The sequence below is a fragment of the Grammomys surdaster genome, unplaced genomic scaffold (assembly GCF_004785775.1).
Source record: "Grammomys surdaster isolate TR1022 unplaced genomic scaffold, NIH_TR_1.0 165, whole genome shotgun sequence".
NCBI lineage: Eukaryota > Metazoa > Chordata > Mammalia > Rodentia > Muridae > Grammomys > Grammomys surdaster.
In genome coordinates, this window is record NW_021604613.1 from 8,164,575 (window position 1) to 8,184,554 (window position 19,980).

Sequence of the window (19,980 nt, forward strand, 5' to 3'; positions counted from 1 at the left end):
ATTGGTATCCCTGGGGCTGGAGTTATAAGCTACCAAATGTGGGCACATGGAATCAAACTCAGGTCTTCTGAAAGATTAGCAAGTGCTCATAACCACTGAACAATTTCTCAAGCCCCATGGCTTTTTATTGTCTAACTTCTGTTACCTGTGGTTAACCATAGCTCAGAAACATTAAATAGAAAGTATCAAGATATAAATAAATTCATGTTTTAAACAACTTTTATTATACCATACTTACCCTATTTTATTTGGAATTGTTACATTCTTGCTGTGCCAAATTTATAAATCAAATTTTATCACAAGTACATATCACAGTATATGTACAGTTCCATTCCATGGGAACTATCATGCAAACACTGGGCTCTTAGAACTTAATCTCTACAGATAAGAGGAAACTTCAGTATGAACAAAACTATTTTGGATTTTGTAAAAGGAGTTTAACTGTTATGTCTAATTATAATACATCTTTCCGAAGGCATTTCACAGCTTGAATTCCAAGCCCATCATTTTAATAATCAATGTCTATAATGTACCAGAATGTATAGTTTTATAGTTTCTATGAATTATAATATTTTACATATTTGGTAATAAGTGTTTTAACTGAAAATATATTCATAAATTGAAACTAACTCCCTATATTTTGGCTTTAAAATAAACATACTCCAAGATGCAAAGATGAGACATGGATACCTATGTCAAAAGCCTACCACACACATATAAGCTAGCACATACATTTAAATTAAGACCTTAAGAGCAAACATTTCATGAAACTTTAGCTCTCAGAATTTTTCCCAGAGTTTGCTTAGCTCTCTTTCTTTCTAAGGCTGATTCTATCGTATGTATATAAAGCCTTTCGAGGAAGGAACTGGTGGAAATTGCTCCAGCCAGCCCTCTAGTGCGAAGTTAATCATTTTCTAGAGAGCTTTAACCGAAGTTCAGTTGCATGCATTGAATCACATGGTTTCATTTTTATGTACAATCAGTTTTAAAGCAAGTGGCTCTGAGAGTCTGGAGAAGTTCAAAGACAAATTATCTTAAACTTAGTCCTTGTGATGTAATCAAGATGTAAAGGACAGACACCTAACATATTAACTTCATTTTATGTTATGTTTGCTAGGCTTAAAAACTACCAAATGCTTCACAATCCTTACTCTGCTTAACCTTAAAAGGATAGACATATAGGTAGAAACATATAACCCTCTTTTTAGAGTAATAACTTGAAAGGTTCTTAAATGCTTCCGTCAAAGTTACCTTGAATCATAAGTAAACTGTAGTGTTCAAACATAGGCCTGTCTGACTAAAAATATAATTTTAAACATTTATTTATTTATCTATATAAGCACTCTATTTGCATGTGTGCTTACATGACAGAAGAGGTCATCGGACAGAAGAGGGCATCAGATTGCATTACAGAGGGTTATAAGCCACCACATGGGTGCTTGGAGTTGAACTCAGGACCCTTGGACAAGCATCCAGTGCTCTTTTTTTTTGGGGGGGGGTTCGAGACAGGGTTTCTCTGTATAGCCTTGGCTGTCCTGGAACTCACTCTGTAGCCCAGGCTGGCCTCGAACTCAGAAATCTGCCTGCCTCTGCCTCCCAAGTGCTGGGACTAAAGGCGTGCGCCACCACTGCCTGGCTCATCCAGTGCTCTTAACAGCTAAGCCATCTCTCCAGCCTCCAAATACGAATTTTAAAGTAATTTATTTATTTTATGTCTATTGGTGTTTTGCCTGGACGTGTGTCTGTGTGAGGGTGTCAGATCTTGGAGTTACAGACAGTTGTGAGGTGCCATGTAGATGCTGAGAATTAACCCCAGTCCTCTGGAAGAGCAGTCAATGCTCTTAACCACTGAGCCATCTCTTAAGCCCCCCCAAATATGAATTTTTAAGATACATACCTAACTACTTTTCAAGAGCCATGACTTCTGGTCTTCTAGTGAAAGTTGAGAATCTTCGACCAAAAGTACCCAATTACCATTTATATAATTGTCTATAAATTATTTTAATAAGATGCTTTTAAAAATTCAGTAGTTATCTCCATATACATGGTCCACAGGAAAATAATAGTACCACTCTAGATTTTCTATTATTTAAACTGAGTAAAGCAGCAAAGATCAGAACACTGTTAGGTTGGTCCTCAAATCTAAGTGAGCAGTAAACAGACTAGAGGAGATTGAGAGTCAGGGAAAGGCAGGCCCTGACAAGAGTGTGTGTCAGGATCAGCAGGCATAAATTCATGCTGCTTGGACCACGGAGCACAGGTCAGAGCTCAGGTTAATATTTCCAGCTCAATTATAATGTGGAAAACTTCATTTGTAAACGAGTTGCATGAGAAATAGGTTAGGATTCGTGAACACTGGGATTTGTTTTACTTAAACTAGTTTTAGGAAACTTTGGAAACTTCAATTCTACAAAAGTCTATATTTTTCTGTAATTTCAAGGCGAATGTAATTTGAAGATTCAATCAGAGCAGTACTAATCTACATCAAAATTGCAAGGTAGTCCAAAAAGGATGACAGAAAGAAACAGAGAGGCCCACATTTGTGTTCGCATCTTGGGCAGTGAACTGAGGCACATGCCTCTTTGCTTCCTGTGGCTCAGAACTTCTTGGCTTATTTCTTTAATAGTAACTTAAAATATGAAGTGGATTTATTTAAACAAAATGAAAAAAGTATCACAGGTCACATTCTTATGGCAAGGGATTTCTGTAAGAAGCCTGTGAAGAACAGTCAGCCTGGTGCTCATTATCAGTGCTGCTTGGGAAAACAGGACTGGCAGGAACACACTTCCTGGCTGGGCCTAATGACCACCAAAGAGGGAAATTCTCAACTCTTACCTCAGGCTGATGATCCTTGAATATAATAAATTTGAATATAAATGCCAGAACTAAAAAAAAAAATTGTATGTGCTCTATTCATTCATAAAATATTTTTAAAAGATGTCTTACATTAAGATATTTGCATTTTGATACTATATAAGAATTTTTCATTCTAACTTCATATATGCTAGCTATCTTGGTATGATTATTATCCTCCAATGAAAAGGAATAATACAATTTAACAGTTCAATAGAGGCACCTTGTACAGAAGCGGCAGCAAATTTGAATGTTAATTTTTAAAATTTATATTATTTTAAATTATGAGTAGGTATGTGGAGGTTGGCATGTGTATATGTAAGCTCCATTTCTCATGGAGTCACAAGAGGGCATCAGATTCTCCGGAGCTGGACTTACAGATGGTTTTAAACTATCCGCCATGGGTACTGGAAAACAGATGTGGGTCCTCTCAAAGAGCAGTACACATTCTCAATAGCTGAGCCAACTCTCCCTCTGGATGTTCATCTCTCCTTCTGGATATTTACCTGGAAGAATTATCCTCTTCCTGGACTAACGATTTGGAGGGACAATTTGGTACCATTCAACCTTATCATGACTGATAAAGTCAGAGAGAACCAAGATCTCAGAACAGCAGTTGAAAGCAAAAGCCATTCTGTACATGGAAGCCACAGATATTCTACCTGAAAAGAGAGAAGTGGAGCCTCAAGGAAGAGAAAACTGGATATGAATAAAGCTCAATCAATGGATTGCTATGCTCTGACTTGGAAGGACTCACAGGCAACACGAGAGAGGCACAAAGCAAAGAGACGCCCACTTTAGTCTCCCACTGGCATCCCTTACTCAAGGGACAAAGGTTACTTCTTTCAAGTGGCTGTGCTATCAGTGAGGAAGAATGCCCAGAAACATGTGTTGGTAATCCTTGGCTGTGCAGAAGCAGAGCTCAAAGACACCTGGGACCCATAGATTGATTACCCATTGGCTCCTTTCTGTGCATGTTTAAGGTCCACAAGTTAAAAAGTCTTTGTTTTCAAGATGGTGCTAATGGGCAGTGCTGTGGACTTCCAGGAGATGTTTTGAGTTAAGCTCGTAAATAATCAGGATCGTGCTCCCAATGGGGATTGAGAGACACTGGCTACGAACTCTCGCTCCTAGCTCTACAATGAGCTCTTAGCTTCCTGTTACTCCCATCAGACAGCCCCGCTGCCCCCATCACAGGACCAAAGACAAGAGGGCCACCAGATCAAGGACTAGAGACACTAAAATGAAAGTAAGCTCTTTTTCTTAATAAATTAATTATCTCAGGAACTTTGTTATAATGACAACTGGCTAACAGTCTATTATCAAAAATGTCATCAAAATATGAAATTTAAAGACCTCAGCTTAGATTCCACCCCTACGTCTGTGGGAATGTTCCTTACAGTGCAGTTTTAACTATGAAACAGAATGTCCTCTCAGATATACAAACTTCTCCTTTACGTTGTTATGATAAGCAAATGAAAACACGGAGTGACACACACTGGGTAAGAGAAAGAACATGATCTCATCAATATGAGTTCCTGCCTCTTTCAGCTTGTCATGCCTGCTGATGCTTCTTGTGGTCACAATTTCTATAGAGTCTCAAAGCATAAATAGATGGAAATATATCTCAAATCCAATAAACTAATTTCTCTATCAGAGATTACTGTGTGAGGTATGCAGAAAAAAATATGCTTAACTAGGAACCCTGAAGACCACTGGAAAAATTAAAATTGACAGCCTTCTTAGGAGTCTCAAAAAGTAGGACGAAAACAGAAAGCTGGGTGCTATCAACTGGAGCCTCACACTGTCCTGTGAAAGTTCTTCTAAGTCATGAAAGACTTGTTGTAAATCAGATGCCCTGTACAGGTAGATTAAATCATTCAGCCTCTCCCATGACAGAGATCTAAAGATATGCTAATTACTTTAAATAATAACCTAGAGTCCAGAAGAAAAGCACAAATCTCCTTAAGTATTCACTTTCTTAGTCTGTTCTGTGGGAATGAGATGCATTCAGAAGAACTCCGTCTCTCTCCTCTCCTCTCCTCTTCTCTCTCTCTCTCTCTCTCTCTCTCTCTCTCTCTCTCTCTCTCTCTCTCTCTCTCGTGTGTGTATATGTGTATTTGGAGGAAGTAAAAGTGAGAGAAACTAGAATTTTCTTCACCTCCTGATTAAGAAGAGAGGAGGAATTTGTTTTGCTTTGAGGTCCAGAATCTCTACAATCTTTAATTAGAAGGTTGAACTTACCTCTGTAAGTTTATTAATCTCTAGAGGACTGTGGATTGCTAAGGGGATGCCCTAAAAACGAAAAGTTCAAAATCCATACTTGCCTAATTTTTGTAATTTTTGGTGATCAGGAACAGCATGCTCATGTAAAGAAAGCACTGAAGCTCATTGTGTAGTTAGCTTCTTGAAACCAGGATTCTAACATAGGTGTCATTTATATGCCGTATTTAAAATTTTGCCTAGTCTATATTCTTCAGAAATGTAAAGTTTATAAAGTTAATGGTAGCATAGTAATATTGGCATTTTGCTTACTACATAGAGAGGGCTTTTAAATATTTGAGCAGAAAGGAACAGAACTCAAGGGACAGGTGGGCTGGATGTGATCTAGTGGAAGGGTCTAAGAATCTAATTCAAAAATAAGAACGTGAGAAATGAAATTAGAGCAAGAAAGTCACACAGTCAAGAGTACAAAGACCAATTTCATACATCACATGCTTAATCATCAAATTACTGTCTAGCCAGGTTATTACACCTGTCTGTGCTGTAGAGTTACATGGAGAGAATCAAAGAAAACAATGCCTGGGCTTTGCCCATGCTTCTTCAATTGAGCTCTGGAGAGGGTATGGTAAGTAAGTCAGAAGAATGACCTCAAAGACGGAAGAGGAGTGAGAGTGGGGTTGAAGGTAGGTGTGAGGCTGAGTTCTGGCATTTTATATTATATAAAGCTTTACATCATTTGGGTGAAAACAAGGTTAGTAGAAGTGGATCAGTCTTTGAGAACCATAGCTATATCTAGGATAGCATCATTGGCAAATGCAGTTCTACCATTAAAGGTAATATGCAGGGACAATCTCTTGTGTACTGTATGGAAGCATCACCTGTCAACAGAAAGCTGATTGGCTAATGAGCTGAAGCAGGAACTAGGAGGTTGGGGTTCTGGTAGGAGAGAGGGACTCTGAGATAGAGTCTGGTGCAGGAAGAGATTCACCTTGAACTCTGAGGAGACAGAGCACAAAACTCAGAAGAGGTAACCAGCCATGTGGTACTATAGAAAGGAATAAATGGGTTAACTAAGTAATGAGCTAGTCAGGGAACAAGCCCAAGCTTCTGGCCTAGGCATTTATACATATATAATTAAGTATCAGAGTTGTTATTTTGAGAACTGGGGCACAGGTGAAAAAGCTCACGAATACAGTAATGTGTAAATCAAGTGAGTACCGGATTATATATGATTTCCTCTTTTCTATCACCTGTGATGTGCAGCACACTGAGACTGGAAACACTGTTCTAGATCACAAAACTAAGAGCCATTGCGAGGCTGAAAGGTTTAAGAAAAGGTGTTTTAAAACAAAGACTGTTCTTGACAAACCAAGAAAATAACAGCATGACAGAAGAGGAGCACATATTTAGGAATGCACGGGGAAACTGGAAGCAGGGCATATTTAAGGGAGGACTCAGGGGAAATGAGTCTCTATTTGAGTTCTACTGTGTTTTCATTAAGGAAAAATAGAATGTCAAAAGTCTAGGACCCTATAACTCTCAACTCAATAAAAGATTACTCACGTTGATTCAAGCTACACTTAAAATGTCAGTGTCATTGTTTGTAAGCCGTGATGTATTCTTGGCTGTGCATATTTGATTCCAAGAATCCTGAGGGGGAATTCTAGGTTATTTAGCCAACCTTATTCCACTCTTGTGCTTGCTAGAGAAAACTGGGGCTAAAGGAGCTGATGTTGATGACAAAACACATTCGTACAGAACCTTTGTGAACAATGTCAGGAGGTAAGAGCAAGTCCCAGGATGATTGCTGGTGCCACTGAAGCTTAATGCTGGGTGCTAGTGCCTCCTGGAGCAACCCCAAGCCTGTTTACCTGAGTGAGTGGTTTCTGGCAAGATCAGGTTGACGCTCTTGCAGAATTTCAAGGATGTTGGGTTGACGCAAGAAAGCAACAATTTTGTCATTGTAGGCTGAAAAAAAGTAAAAGAAACATTTTTTTTTAAATCTACTGCTACTTCTACAATGATCTATTGAAATTCAGACTTTAAAAAGTATGTTTTTGGCTAATACTTCCTTCACTCTAGTCTTCAGTTGGAGCTGTTCTGCAACTGTGTCCACAGATGCCTGTGTTCCATTTCGTCTAAGCTGTTATGTGATTATCTGGGTTACACCTGATCCATGTCACGTACTTTATCAACCCCTCTGACAAACCATATTTACTTTCAAATGACGAGATTAATATACCAACAAAATTAACTATTTTAAATTTATCCAAATCAATCTCAAAGCCAGGTATATAGTACAGGTCTATAATCCCAGCATATGTGAGACTAAAGCAGGAGGACTGAATTTGAGGTCAACCTGGGCTACATTGTTAAGACTCTATCTCAAAAACCAAACCAAACCAAACCAAACCAAACCAAACCAAACCAAACCAAACCAACCCTACTACCACCAACAAAATTCCAACAGCAGACAATTGCATAGAAATGACAACCATAAAAAATGACGAACCATCTTCTGAATGAATATTAGCCAGAGAGGTAAAGAGATAGAACCAGAGAACTCCCAAAACAATAGTGACAGCTACAGCCACAGTGATAATGATAAACTATTCTATAACTCTATGTGGAAGTAAATATCACATGCAAACAGCTCCATTCCAAACCCACTGTATGAACAATTGCAACAGAAATCAACTATAGGCAAACCATATATTTTTAAACAATCTACAACCTACTTACCATGGCTATAGAAATGTCAAAATTGCCAGGCGGTGGTGGCGCACGCCTTTAATCTCAGCACTTGGGAGGCAGAGGCAGGCAGATTTCTGAGTTCGAGGCCAGCCTGGTCTACAGAGTGAATTCCAGGATAGCCAGGGCTACACAGAGAAACCCTGTCTTGAAAAACCAAAAAAAAAAAAAAAGTCAAAATTGTTCATTAATATTTATTAGGGGTACCATTATTACCTCTCTGCCAGGAAAATGAATCATTTTGCTTAGTTATATGACTAATAATCAGAAATAAGTAATAAATATAATTCAGAGAACCAAGGACAGAGTGTCTGAATTTACAAACAGCAGAGAGCCAGTAGTTCTATAGGTAGCCACACCAGAAACTTTATGCTGTCTGTACATATATATGTGAAAAGTTTTTAAATGCTATCTGCTAAAACGGAATTCCAATGTCAACTCCAAGGATCCCTAAATGAACATTTACTGTCAGGTGAACTGAAGATACTTTTGTAATGGAATTGTTTTTATATTGCACCCAAAATCAGAAATGAGGTACTACTTAAGCAATATTTTTATAGCTCTTGAAAGTTATACATGGAGTATTTATAAACACATTACATATTAATAATGACATTATCAAATGCAGACAGACATCAATCCTAGGTTTCTTATCTGTTGGTTGTGACACTTACTTAGGTCACGGGGCATTACAGTATACTTTATGACAAAGGGTTTTTGTTGTTTGTTTCTAGGGTAGACTGCAACTGCACCCCCCTACCCTGGCACCAAAAATTGTGTTGTCAAGTTTGCCACATTTGGGGAAACCACAGGGTAGGCTCATCTGCAGTACAGTGGGGTGCCTTGCCCTGAGAAGACCATCTTCATGCACATGGTATCTCCCTAACAGGAAAGTATCTTTGTTTTTCAATGAGCTTTTTAAAGCAAAAACAAAGAGAAAGCTGCTCTGATTTAAGATGGGTGTGGGACTGCATAAGGGTATCCTGGGTCATTGTTGAGCAGGTACCTAGAACCCCGAGATTCTCCGTGGAATTCTGCGTGAGAACCGGCAGGAGTTCGGTCCCTCCCATCATCCAAGATCCTGAAAAGCAGTCACATCACATAGGCCAGGCTATAGGCCTCAGGCCCTAGAGATTTACATACTAATGAAGGCCAGAGGGCAGAGCAAATTAAACATGCCTCCCCCAGATCCTCCCCCAATCCTCCCCCTTTCTCCCTCCCTATATAACTCGGGACTGCCCTGAGTTTTGGGGGGTACGCCTAGATCCATCTATTATCCGCCATGACAATAAACCTTTTTGGAACCAAGGACTTCCTCGTGTTACTGGGGCCTGCCGCCGCCAAGGCCCTCAGGCCACTGGAACCATAGGACCTCTTCTCTAATGTGGCGGCCTTTTTAAATTTTCCCCACAGATGGGGAAGTGAATCTCTCTCTCAGCAGTGTGTCCATTCTGCAAACCTTAAGGGCTCCAGGTTTGAGACCATGAATATACATTAGCTTCATCATGTCAATGACTGTTCAGAATGGTTTTCAGACCTGTAAGCTCACGACCATTTATTTCAGCTTACTATTCTGGAGATTGTTGTTACCTTCTATTTGTTATAAGTCCTTAAGAATGTTGTAGCCTTGCTTGATTAGTGTATGCGGCTCCCATGGATTCACATACCACTTAAATTCTATCTCAGGGTGCAATGCATTCTAATTACATGTTTGTTCAAATGCTTAATTTACAATGATTGCAGATTATCTCATTAGATTTTTTTTCCTTTAACAATCCAACACTTGCTAAGTAGGACTACAGGCTTTTATAAGGCAGAAGCTCTCTGTGACTCAATATTTCTTAAAGATAATACAGTAGTTTTATGATTCAAGGTAAAAAGTAGAAGGCAGGCCACAGGCACATATCAGCATAGATGTATTCTATACAATAATATGATAATACAGATGAAGATTTGTAGAAAGAGCTACATACCCACTGGAACCATGTCCTGGTACTGTGGCCTGCTGACTGTATTGAATGTGCTGGACGGCCTGGGAAGAACTGGTGGTCCTGCATGCCGAGAGTCTTCTCCTACCTGGAATGCAAGCAACAGTCATGTCTGCACCATGGGGTAGAGGACTTGGCATTGGCACCTCAAACTGTGTTGCTCGAAACACTTATCATGGAAAATGACCAACTGATCAGAACAGGTGCTAGCTGTGGGGCTGACATCAGGCCCTTGAAAGGTCTGATCTTAAGGCTTGGTGCTGGTGGGGGTGTTGACACAGTCCTGTCCTTGATAGAAGCTTGGTCAGTGAGTACATGTGGCTCAGTGGTTCAATCTGTAATTACCAAGGCTGCAGAAGCAAAATAGTAGACTGGTTCGTCAGGAATAACTTCTGCACAGACAGAAACCTAACCTGCCATAATACAATCAATGGGAACAGCTGGTTGATACAATGTGTATCGGTGCTGTGCCAGGATAGTCCTTCCTTTATTTAGATAGACAGATGAGGGAATTCCCTGCCTCAGCAGAAGCGCTGAGCTGCAGTAATCTTCCTGTGGGGTTGTGCATTAGCATAGTATCTCCTCAGAAGCAATTTTATATGCCCATTAGAGGACCTGGTGTAACAGCTCTTTCTGGTTTGAGCCTCCCACACTAGACAGCTAACAGTAGCAGGTGTGTAAGATCTAAAAATGGTCACCCTAGCCTGAATTATTTATTGTACTTATTATAGATTTAGAAAGCCCTACAAATAGATAACTACTCATTTGTGTTCTCTCAGGAAACTCTAACATTGCTTTAGCGTTTATTCTAGCATTTTCTCTTGTATTCCAGAAGTCTTTTACAACAACTATCATGGCCATGAGAAGAAAGAGGACAGAAGGTACCACTGGATTTATTAATTGCTACTTCTCTTTTTGTTTTGTTTTGTTTTGTTTTTTCGAGACAGGGTTTCTCTGTGTAGTCCTGGCTGTCCTGGAACTCACTCTGTAGACCAGGCTAGCCTCGAACTCAGAAATCCGCCTGCCTCTGCCTCCCAAGTGCTGGGATTAAAGGCGTACGCCACCACCGCCCGGCTAATTGCTACTTCTCAAATGGAGCTTCTATCTCCTCCTGCTGAAATCTTCATAGGCATATCATTATATTGCACTAGCAATATACTAACAAATTAAAAATATAACAAATAGTACTTTTTTTGAGGCGCTTTCTAAAGCTCTTCCCAATGGAAACAGCCTTTCTGTCCTCTTGCTTATTCTTCTCGAATGTTCTCATTCAAAGGATAGTTCAAACAGACCCCTCATCCATGAAACCTTCCCTTTCCTTCAAGCTGAAGTTAAGTCCTGTCCTCTGATCTCCTGTGGTGCTTGGTGTATACTTCAAAACCAGTTGTTATTATTAACAGGTTTATTATTTGTTTCCTATGCCTTAATACAGATGGAAACAATAAAAAAGAAAGTCTGTATTACTATCTAAAAGAGTTATAAAACTACAGCTTTCTGTCTCAGCTACTAAAAAAGGTTTTTTAAATGTTATTGTAGGTGGCATTTCTGGGTGCCATGGTGTGCATGTGTAGGTAGGTCAGAGGGCAAATCTGTGGAGTAAATTCTCTCCTTCTATTCTTCTCTGGGTTCCAGGGATCAAAGTCAGTTTGTCAACATGTGTAGCCAGGATTTTATACAGCCCTCCTCTGCTCCAGCATCCTTGCTGGCCCTTTCAAAGTTTATCAAGGTCTTTTACTCTTGTTTTTATTCATTTAAAATATAGTTTTAAATTGGCTTTCCATGTAAAGAACATGGGAAATAAGTTGTTACTTATTTGTGTTTGTTATACTCCCAACCACATGACAGCGGGTGTTTGTTGCCACAGCAGAGATATCAGCTTGTTTACTGATTGTAGACATTGCTGAACAAAGCTAGGATGGTAACAGACTCATTACATAACCAGAAGTCTTTTCTGCCTGCTTCTAATGAGTTATTGGGTTTGAGGAACACAGCCAGTCATTCTCTATACACCTCCAGGCTGGGAACTTTACCATCTCAATCCACCAGTCTGTATGATTTCCTGTATGTCAACATTTCCTAGAACAGCCACAGGTCTTCTTAAAGATCTCACTTCTTAAAACCAGACCACAAGACAGTGGTCAATTCCTCCCAGAAATATATGTAATATTTCCAGCTGTGCCCACTGCACTCTCAAGTGCTGCACCCTAAAGGGGATTCTTTGAGAAAGGCTGGACAATACTGTGGCTGCATGCTGCGTTACTCCATTTCACTGTTCAGCTCCTAGCAACAGAAGAGAGATTTTTCATTAAGTTGCTAATTTACTCTTGGGAGGCCCTCTTCCATTACTGGGTACCCCTAGACCATGAAAGTAATTCAAAGTATTGAGCCAGATGTTCTAAAAGTTTAAGTCTAACTATTAATCTTGTGTATGTTTTCCAAGAAACACTGTCCTGACTGAACAGAAAAGCCACCTTCAGCTTGTGATGTCACCATAAAGTAAACAGTTAAAGTGCACTGTCCATGTGATAAAGCCATGCAGTGTCCTAATTATACTATATATCCACACAAGGTCCAAGGGTGAGAGTTCAGTTGTATCTGGTAAGATGAATGCTGTTAGTGTCTTCCAGCTCACCAGTAATGGTTTACAGGACAGCAAGATAAAGATTTATTGGCTACTCATAAAACATAAATATTTTCATGCATACCTCACCCTGCATTAGACTTATATATCATTTTTATATGAGGTTCTCATGTATATTCTTCTATAAACAGTGAACACATGATATGTTAAGCAGAATGCACATTAGGGGGAAATTCCATGAGTGGAATTTTGATGAATTGAATCCAATTATTTATTGCATTCATAATTTTTTCTTATAAGAAAGCCTTCAGAATATTTGACCTACAGTATGATATTGGAAATACGATATGCATTTAGAAATGGCAGGCAGGAAAAGAATCTTAATTCCATTTGTCTCAGGGAATTTTTAGAAGCCACAGTAAGCACATAAGGCATAAACTTATGTTATGGAGAAGAAAATTCAACCACAAACAGTCCTTTTATGTATTTAAGTTGTTCAAAGAAAAGGGAAACAAGAAGAGATTTTTGTTTTGGGCCAGGGTATTGGAGAGCCCTCGTGTGGCTACCATGAATCACTGCAAACTGCCAAAGTAGATTGTAGTGTGGTATTCAGTCACACTTAAGACCATCTTCTCTGGGCAATCAGCATACACAATACATCAGTTCTGCCGAATACATTCTAATTTTAGATGATTCCAGCAGGACCCCACAATTCTATAGATTCACCCTCTGGTGAATATTTCAATAGCATCCAGAAAACTTCATTTAAGAAATTATTCTCTGTAGTTGACAAAACTTTAGCCCACTAAAAACTCTTTTTTCTTTTCTTTTTTTCTTTTTTTTTTAAATGAGACTATCCTTGGGTATCTAAAGGGATTATTATCTTCTGTGAGCATTTTGCATATTAACAATTGTCTCTGAGTTAAATATGAAACTTTATTCTTCAATCTTTTATTATATACTCCCAACTATTAAATTTGCAATTGAGTCTAGAGGTATTTTTGTTAACATTCTAAAACTTTTTAAGCATCTGAATGATACACTAAAACTAAATTAAACCAAAAAAAAAAGAACTCCCCCCAAAAAGAATCAAGCAAACAACAAAAAGGCAACCCAATTTCACAAAGCACCGTATCCTGTCTACTCTCAATCAACTGGTCAGTTCCTAAAGGGCCAGAACTCACCTCACCCGCGCTGTGGCTGCGTTGCCTTGTCAGGTGTTGTCGATGAACCAGCGCACTTGTGGGCCTACTGCTCTGAAGTGGGAGCCGAGGATCAATGAACGTGGTGGTCCGGGAGTTGTGGTCGACAAAAAATGCCTAGGATACAATTCACTGCATCAGCAGAGCAGTCAACACACACACATTACACAAATGTCACAGCCAACCAAGAATATTGCAGAGTCAGGAAATTACCCACTTCTGAGAAATAATCTGTTTTTTTTTTTTAATAATTTCCAATCCTTGGAAGAATTTTTTTTATATCCATTAAGAAAAGGTAGACTAGAGAAAGGCATGCTTAGCCTGGATCTGGAATAGGGAAGCAGGAAGGAATTATACTTGGTTTTAGAAAATGCTCTTTTAGACAGTCAAGATGCTCTGAGAAGGATGCCACGGGGTGGACGCTTGGACCTGGGTGTGGTGGCACATGCCTGCAATCCCAGCACTCTGACTGTGGCAGCAAAAACATCCTAAGTGGAGGCTACCCTGAGATATGGAGGGAGGTATTGTTTCGAAACAAAACAACAGTCATAACAAGGTGCAAAGGGGGCATTTGGACTCCTTTAACTGCTGTGGCTGGGTTCCTCCTGTACCTGGTTATTATAAATTTCTAATCATCAGAAATGTCACCATCATACTTCCTTCTTTTCTAATGCAGTCAGCCTCTAGACTCTTCCATTTTCCCAGTGTCCCCTGAACATCACTCATTTATGTAAGTAGGGTGGTTTCTCAGTTGTTCATACCTCTAAATATTTTTATTCCTTAATCCTTTTATAAGACTGTTTCTTCTCAGCAGATTGATGACATCATTACTCTGAAACAAAGTTTCTCTCAGCTACCCACTGTCTCTAAGTCATCCCAAAACACTGGCTAGTTTTCCGGGTTCCTCAAAAAATCAAAGTATCACAAAACAAAGCAGTAAAACCACAGAGCAAGAATGTTTCCAGTCCCTTCTCACACTGTGAGATTTCTAAGTACAAAAACTGAGTAGGTCTTCTCCAACTTAAGAGATGAAGCATTCTTTTTCTCAAGGAAAAGCACATGAGTGACAGTCCTCGTGGCCTTGTATTGACAAGCTGTGGCCTCAAATTTCATGACAGCCTTCACTTTTTTACCTGTTCATTATTCCCGACCTTATTCAAAAATATCAAGAAGTAGAAATAATTTTTACTAATAAGCATGTCTAAGTCCTGCCTTTAAAAAGCAGATATCATCAAGTCTCTTTTTTGTATAAATTATCATCAAGAAGATTTTATTACAAACATAATAATAAAAGGAAATATATAATATATAGTATATAATATTACAATATATTACTTAAGGGAAAATTCAAAACTACTAAAATGGTATTACCTAATTATGTAGTACCTTAGGAATGCTCTCAAGAGATGGGTGGCGTTAGAGGCACCATGATGCGCTCATAATTACAAGCACAAATGGGTGTCTGCATGTAGGTCAGTGCTGATTTGCATATAGTGTCAGAACCTAATTTGATGTTAACAGGCTTGTTTAAAACCCATTCTCTAAAGAATTATGTAAATGTCTTGAGGGAAGGCACCGTTTCTTACTCATCCTATCCTCCTCAATAGCTTTTAGGGTTGACCTGGGAGAGAAGAGAGGCACCCCAGAAATAACTAAAGGCTCCAAACATCCCAACAGGAGTACAAGGTAACAGCTCACACTTAACTAACCAAGAATTAAAACCTATGAAAAACACAAAAACAGTTGAAGATGTGAAAAAATTAGAAAGAAATGAAAGGGTTATATGGAACATAAGCTATGAGAAACTAGAGAAGGTTAGAATAGAGATAAGAGAGGAAGTTTTGAAATTCAAATTATAGATATGAATAAACTCCCCGACTAATACGAATGGAGTATGTTTGATTTCAGACCCAGGACAAGGTACTGAAGTGGATATCGTACATACCAAAGCAGACCTGGTCTCTAGGTTCTCTGAGCATCCCTAAGTCCCTACCTGGCATACCCTGCCTCAACTGTGAACTTTCCAGCCCTGGGCGGGGTTGCCCCTTCCCCAGAGGCTCTTCTCTATAATCCAGACATTTTGCATTCTCTCTCTCTCTCTCTCCCTCTCTCTCTCCCTCCCTCCCTCTCCTTCTCCCTCTCCCTCTCCCTCTCCCTCTCTCCTTCCTCCCTCTCCCTATCCCTCTCTCTCTGTTTCCTTCCTCTCCTCCTCCTCTGCCTTTTCTTCTTTCTCTGTGCATGAGCCCTTTCTCCCCGCCCACCCCATGGTGACTTCCCTGGCCTTGTCCTTGGCCTGAGAGTGGCTTCCCAATAAACCTGCATTTAATCTAATCTAATCTGGCTTGAATGCTTGGGACCCAGAGAAGGATGCAATGCTATTCACTGCTAATGTACTTTTAGGCAAAGTGCCTCCAATATTTTAAGTCTTTATTTTCTTATTAAATTATGACATTGCATCTATATTGAGACATCGTTCCTATTAAATTATGATGTCACACCTATACAAACTAATGAGAAAGTTCATATGCATTTTATTTTATTTTTAGAATGTTTTTATATTTTAAATTTTTTATTGGACATTTTATTTACATTTCAGATGTTATCCCCTTACCCCATTTCCCCCCTCCCGCCCAGGAACCCCCTATCCCATCCCTCCTCCTCCTGCTTCTATGAGGATGTGCCCCCACCTACCCCCCACTCCCACCTCCCCACCCACGAATTCCCTCACACAAGGTGTCCAGCTTTCATGGGACCAAAGATCTCCTCTCCCACCTATGCCTGACAGGACCATCCTCCCTTGCATATACAGCTGAAGCCATGGATCCCTCCATAAGTGCTCCCAGGCTGGTGGTTTAGACCCTGGGGGCTCTGGTTGGTTGGTATTGTTGCTCTCCTCATGGGGTCGAAAACCCTTTCAACTCCTTCAGTCTTCACTCTAACTCTTCCATTGGGAACCCCATGATCAGTTCAATGGTTAGCTGTGAGCATCTGCCTCTGAATATGTCAGGCTCTGGCAGACCTCTAAGGAGACAGCTATATCAGGGTCTTGTCAGCATGCACTTCCTGACATCCATATCAGCGTCTACCTTTGGTGACTGCACATGGGATGGATACTCAGGTGGAATGGTCTCCAGACAGCCCCTCCTTCAGTTTCTCATATGCATTTTAAAACACAATTTCTATGGCATTTCAAATAAGAGTTACTGTTATTACCATGAATAATAGTTTTCAATTTTAAGCCTTTTTCTAAACATTCCAAAGCCTCCTCCTACTGTCCATGCACAAAGGTGGAAAGAAAAGCCACAAGTTAGAGAATCGGTGAAAGCGACTCTCCCAGTCTCCTTGTATCTGAGGGTGAAGACTAAGTGGAATATACCACTTGTCAGAAGCCGCTTACCAGGGACACACCCTCTCCCCTGTTCTCTAAAGTAAGACTGTAACAGCCAGGTAGAAGTGGAAAAACAGGAGATAGGAAGAACAAGGGGCTCTTGCAACCCCAGGAACCTCCCAATAAACTCAACTTGCTCACCTTTGAAATTCCTCGTGTGGACAAATAAACCCTCCCAAATAAACTCTCTCTAAGTTTTCCTATCACAGTACAGGCACGCCAATCCTAGCTGGTTGCGCTGAAAGCTCCACTGTAGAGCAAGCATGCCTCTCTAAACTCCAAGCTGAAGGCGCCATCTCCACAAAGGATTTTCATTACTTGATAAATAACGACATCCGATCACTGGTCACTGTTAACACTGTTGTGTCCCAGGTGTAGGTTTCAGTCATACAGTCAGGAACTTACAAAGTGAGGGCCTGAACCCACCTTTCATCTGACTCTATAACCCAATGAGAACTCTCTCCTTCTCCCTCTCTCCTCTTCACAGTTCTCCCATGCTGTGTTCTCTGGCTTCTCTCACACCTCATTCTAACCTGGTTTTGGAAAAGCACTGGAGTAAAGTCCTGAACTGGGCTGAGGCTCACAGCCCCGCACAGCCCTGGGCGTCTCTGCTGCTGCAAGCTGAAAACACTGCTACTGGACCCGCAGCACAATCCCCACGACCTGTCCGGTTCTCACTGCTAACACATTGGAGGCATGGCCACGGGCAGGAAAGAGGTGCAGTGTGTGTATCCTAAAGGATTCTGTCTCAGAGTCCAGTGGAATGTGTATACTGTTTATACATGTCTTTCCAGTCTCTAGTACTTGAGAGGAAAGGTCTTGAAAATTGCTATCAGTGCCACAGATCTGGGGCAGTAACAGGAAACAGCACCCGGGAGTACCTCTGCGTGTGCGTTGGCTCTGCTCAGGGTCCTCTGTGTGAACTTGGATAGGTTTCCTTAGTGTTTTGCTTTTTTAGCTTATTTGTAAAGGGGATGTAAAAGGGGTGACTCAGGTCACCGTCAAGTTGTTAGAAAAAAAGTAGGTGACTTTAAAGTGAAATGGGCCTGAGTTTCAGTTCCAGCACTACCATGAGTGAGCAAATCCAGAGGAAGCAGTTAAAATCACCGTGAAACTTGTAGGCTGGCTAGCTCTGTCGTGACACACATCAGTTATATCAGAGAAGTGGATCACTTTCCACAGGGAATGCTAACTAGTTCAGATGAGTAATGAAGTTGACCTGGTCCCTTTTTAAAAATCTGGGTCACTTTAATGTCACCACTTTTGAATAGCCTGCAATTACTTCTGAGTATCTAACAGGCAACTGTCTGAAACTTCATTTAAAAAGCAATCATCTGAAGAAATAAGTCCTTTTCAAATTAGCTGTGCACAGAGCACATTTTAAACATCATTCCGTACTGCTATGTTTCATTAAGGAAATCCACCCAAGCTTCACAAACGCTGGGCCAACTAAGAGGAACAACAGAAAAACTACAAGGAATGCAAATATACAAACCCAAATCTCATTTAAAAACATCTCCCCTTTCAGGGCTTCAGGGCACAGTCAGAGTCAAGAAATATGGGTTGGTTGGAGCCAAGTGGCGTTTTAGCCAAACAAACTACATTTCTCTCTTCACACAATTCTCTTTTTCTTTAAAAAACAAAACAGAACTTCTATTATTTTAAGCAAAGAAAAAGCCATCAGTATTTATGAAGAAATACTAACCTCAGGCTCAACAAATCTAAGCTAAAGAAGCTTGAAATTATTTCCAGTTAATATTTGCTAAACCAGGGGAAACATATGAAAGGACCATGATAACAAAACACAGAGCTGTCTCCTGGCCCCACCCTCAGCTCCACAGACAGCCCTGCTCCTGTTGTTTGCTTTCTCTCATCATTAGTGCATCACTGCTGAAGACTAAAAATGGAATTATCCAAATCAACACATTTTCTATAGAAAAGAGAGGCGTTGTTATAGAATTCGAAAATAATATACTTGAAAATTCCAGTCCACATCCAGAGGATAACTTAAAAAGAGGAAAAGGGAGGCTCATCTTTCCTGGCTTAGACATTCCTTCAGATTCTAAGAACTTAGATTTTACTCAGCAACATCCACAACATCCAAGTCTGTTCAGTTCCCTCACTCAAAGTGACGCACAGCCCTAGAAAGACACTCTTATTACCACTTGCATTCTATATCTGTTAATCTGTGTTTTTTTAAACATCAGAAACCTATTAACTTACATTAATTATACAAAATAACAAATGTCACCCACATTTTTATAACTGTATTTAAAATATTTTGATCATATTTATCTCTCTGTGGGTTTTCTTTTGACTTGATATCTTTTACTACTTAAAAATTAGGCAAGGAGTCCTTTAAGACAGTGAGCTATCTATACATTCGGAGCTGTGTTCCATCTCCTTCTGGATAGCTTGAGTTCCACAGTGTTACTTGTGGAAAAACAACTAAAGAGATATGCCACAAAGGCAACAAGTTTGGTCATATAAATAAAACAAATCTAAGCTAAAGAAGCTTGAAATTATTTCCAGTTAATATCTGCCAAACCAGGAAAAACATATGAAAGGACCATGATAACAAAACACAGAGCTGTCTCCCTGGTCCCACCCTCAGCTCCACAGATATAGAAAAATAAAATAAAACAACCACCATATATTTTGCAAAGTAGAGCTTATATTTTGAAAAAATTGTTTTGTTTTGTTTGAATCCATGTGAGAGTTCTACATATTAAGTTGTCTTTTATTCACTGAATAGAACCTGACCCAGTAAATAACGACTGTAGGTTTGATGCAGGATGGAAACCAAGGTCAACCCTAGGATGACTGATACAACTCTACAGTTTGGCTGCCCCTGGTCAAGCAAGAATCTCCAGCATTCAGTAACTTCTACCAGGAAATGTTTATTTTGTTCTCAGATTTTTCCTCCAAAGACAACTGTGACAATGGTGGTCATCACAGTTGGGTGTTTACATTATTCTCATACTAAAGTTCCCA

At 39.9% G+C, this 19,980-nt stretch overlaps 1 protein-coding gene and 1 non-coding gene across 2 annotated transcripts in view; both read right to left on the reverse strand.

Annotated features, from left to right (window-relative positions):
* The window catches only part of Hecw2 (HECT, C2 and WW domain containing E3 ubiquitin protein ligase 2), a 203,930-nt gene that overhangs the window by 66,162 nt on the left and 117,788 nt on the right, over window positions 1–19,980 (reverse strand). The window contains exons 14-16 of the mRNA XM_028765597.1: window positions 13,581–13,715; window positions 9,801–9,903; window positions 6,948–7,044 (exon numbers count right to left, since the gene is read on the reverse strand). Of these exons, the coding sequence (XP_028621430.1) occupies window positions 6,948–7,044; window positions 9,801–9,903; window positions 13,581–13,715 (335 nt within the window). The remainder of the gene's footprint in view (window positions 1–6,947; window positions 7,045–9,800; window positions 9,904–13,580; window positions 13,716–19,980) is intronic.
* LOC114619906 lies at window positions 8,559–8,724 on the reverse strand. The gene has a single exon (XR_003711231.1). It is a non-coding gene; the product is annotated as a U1 spliceosomal RNA (small nuclear RNA).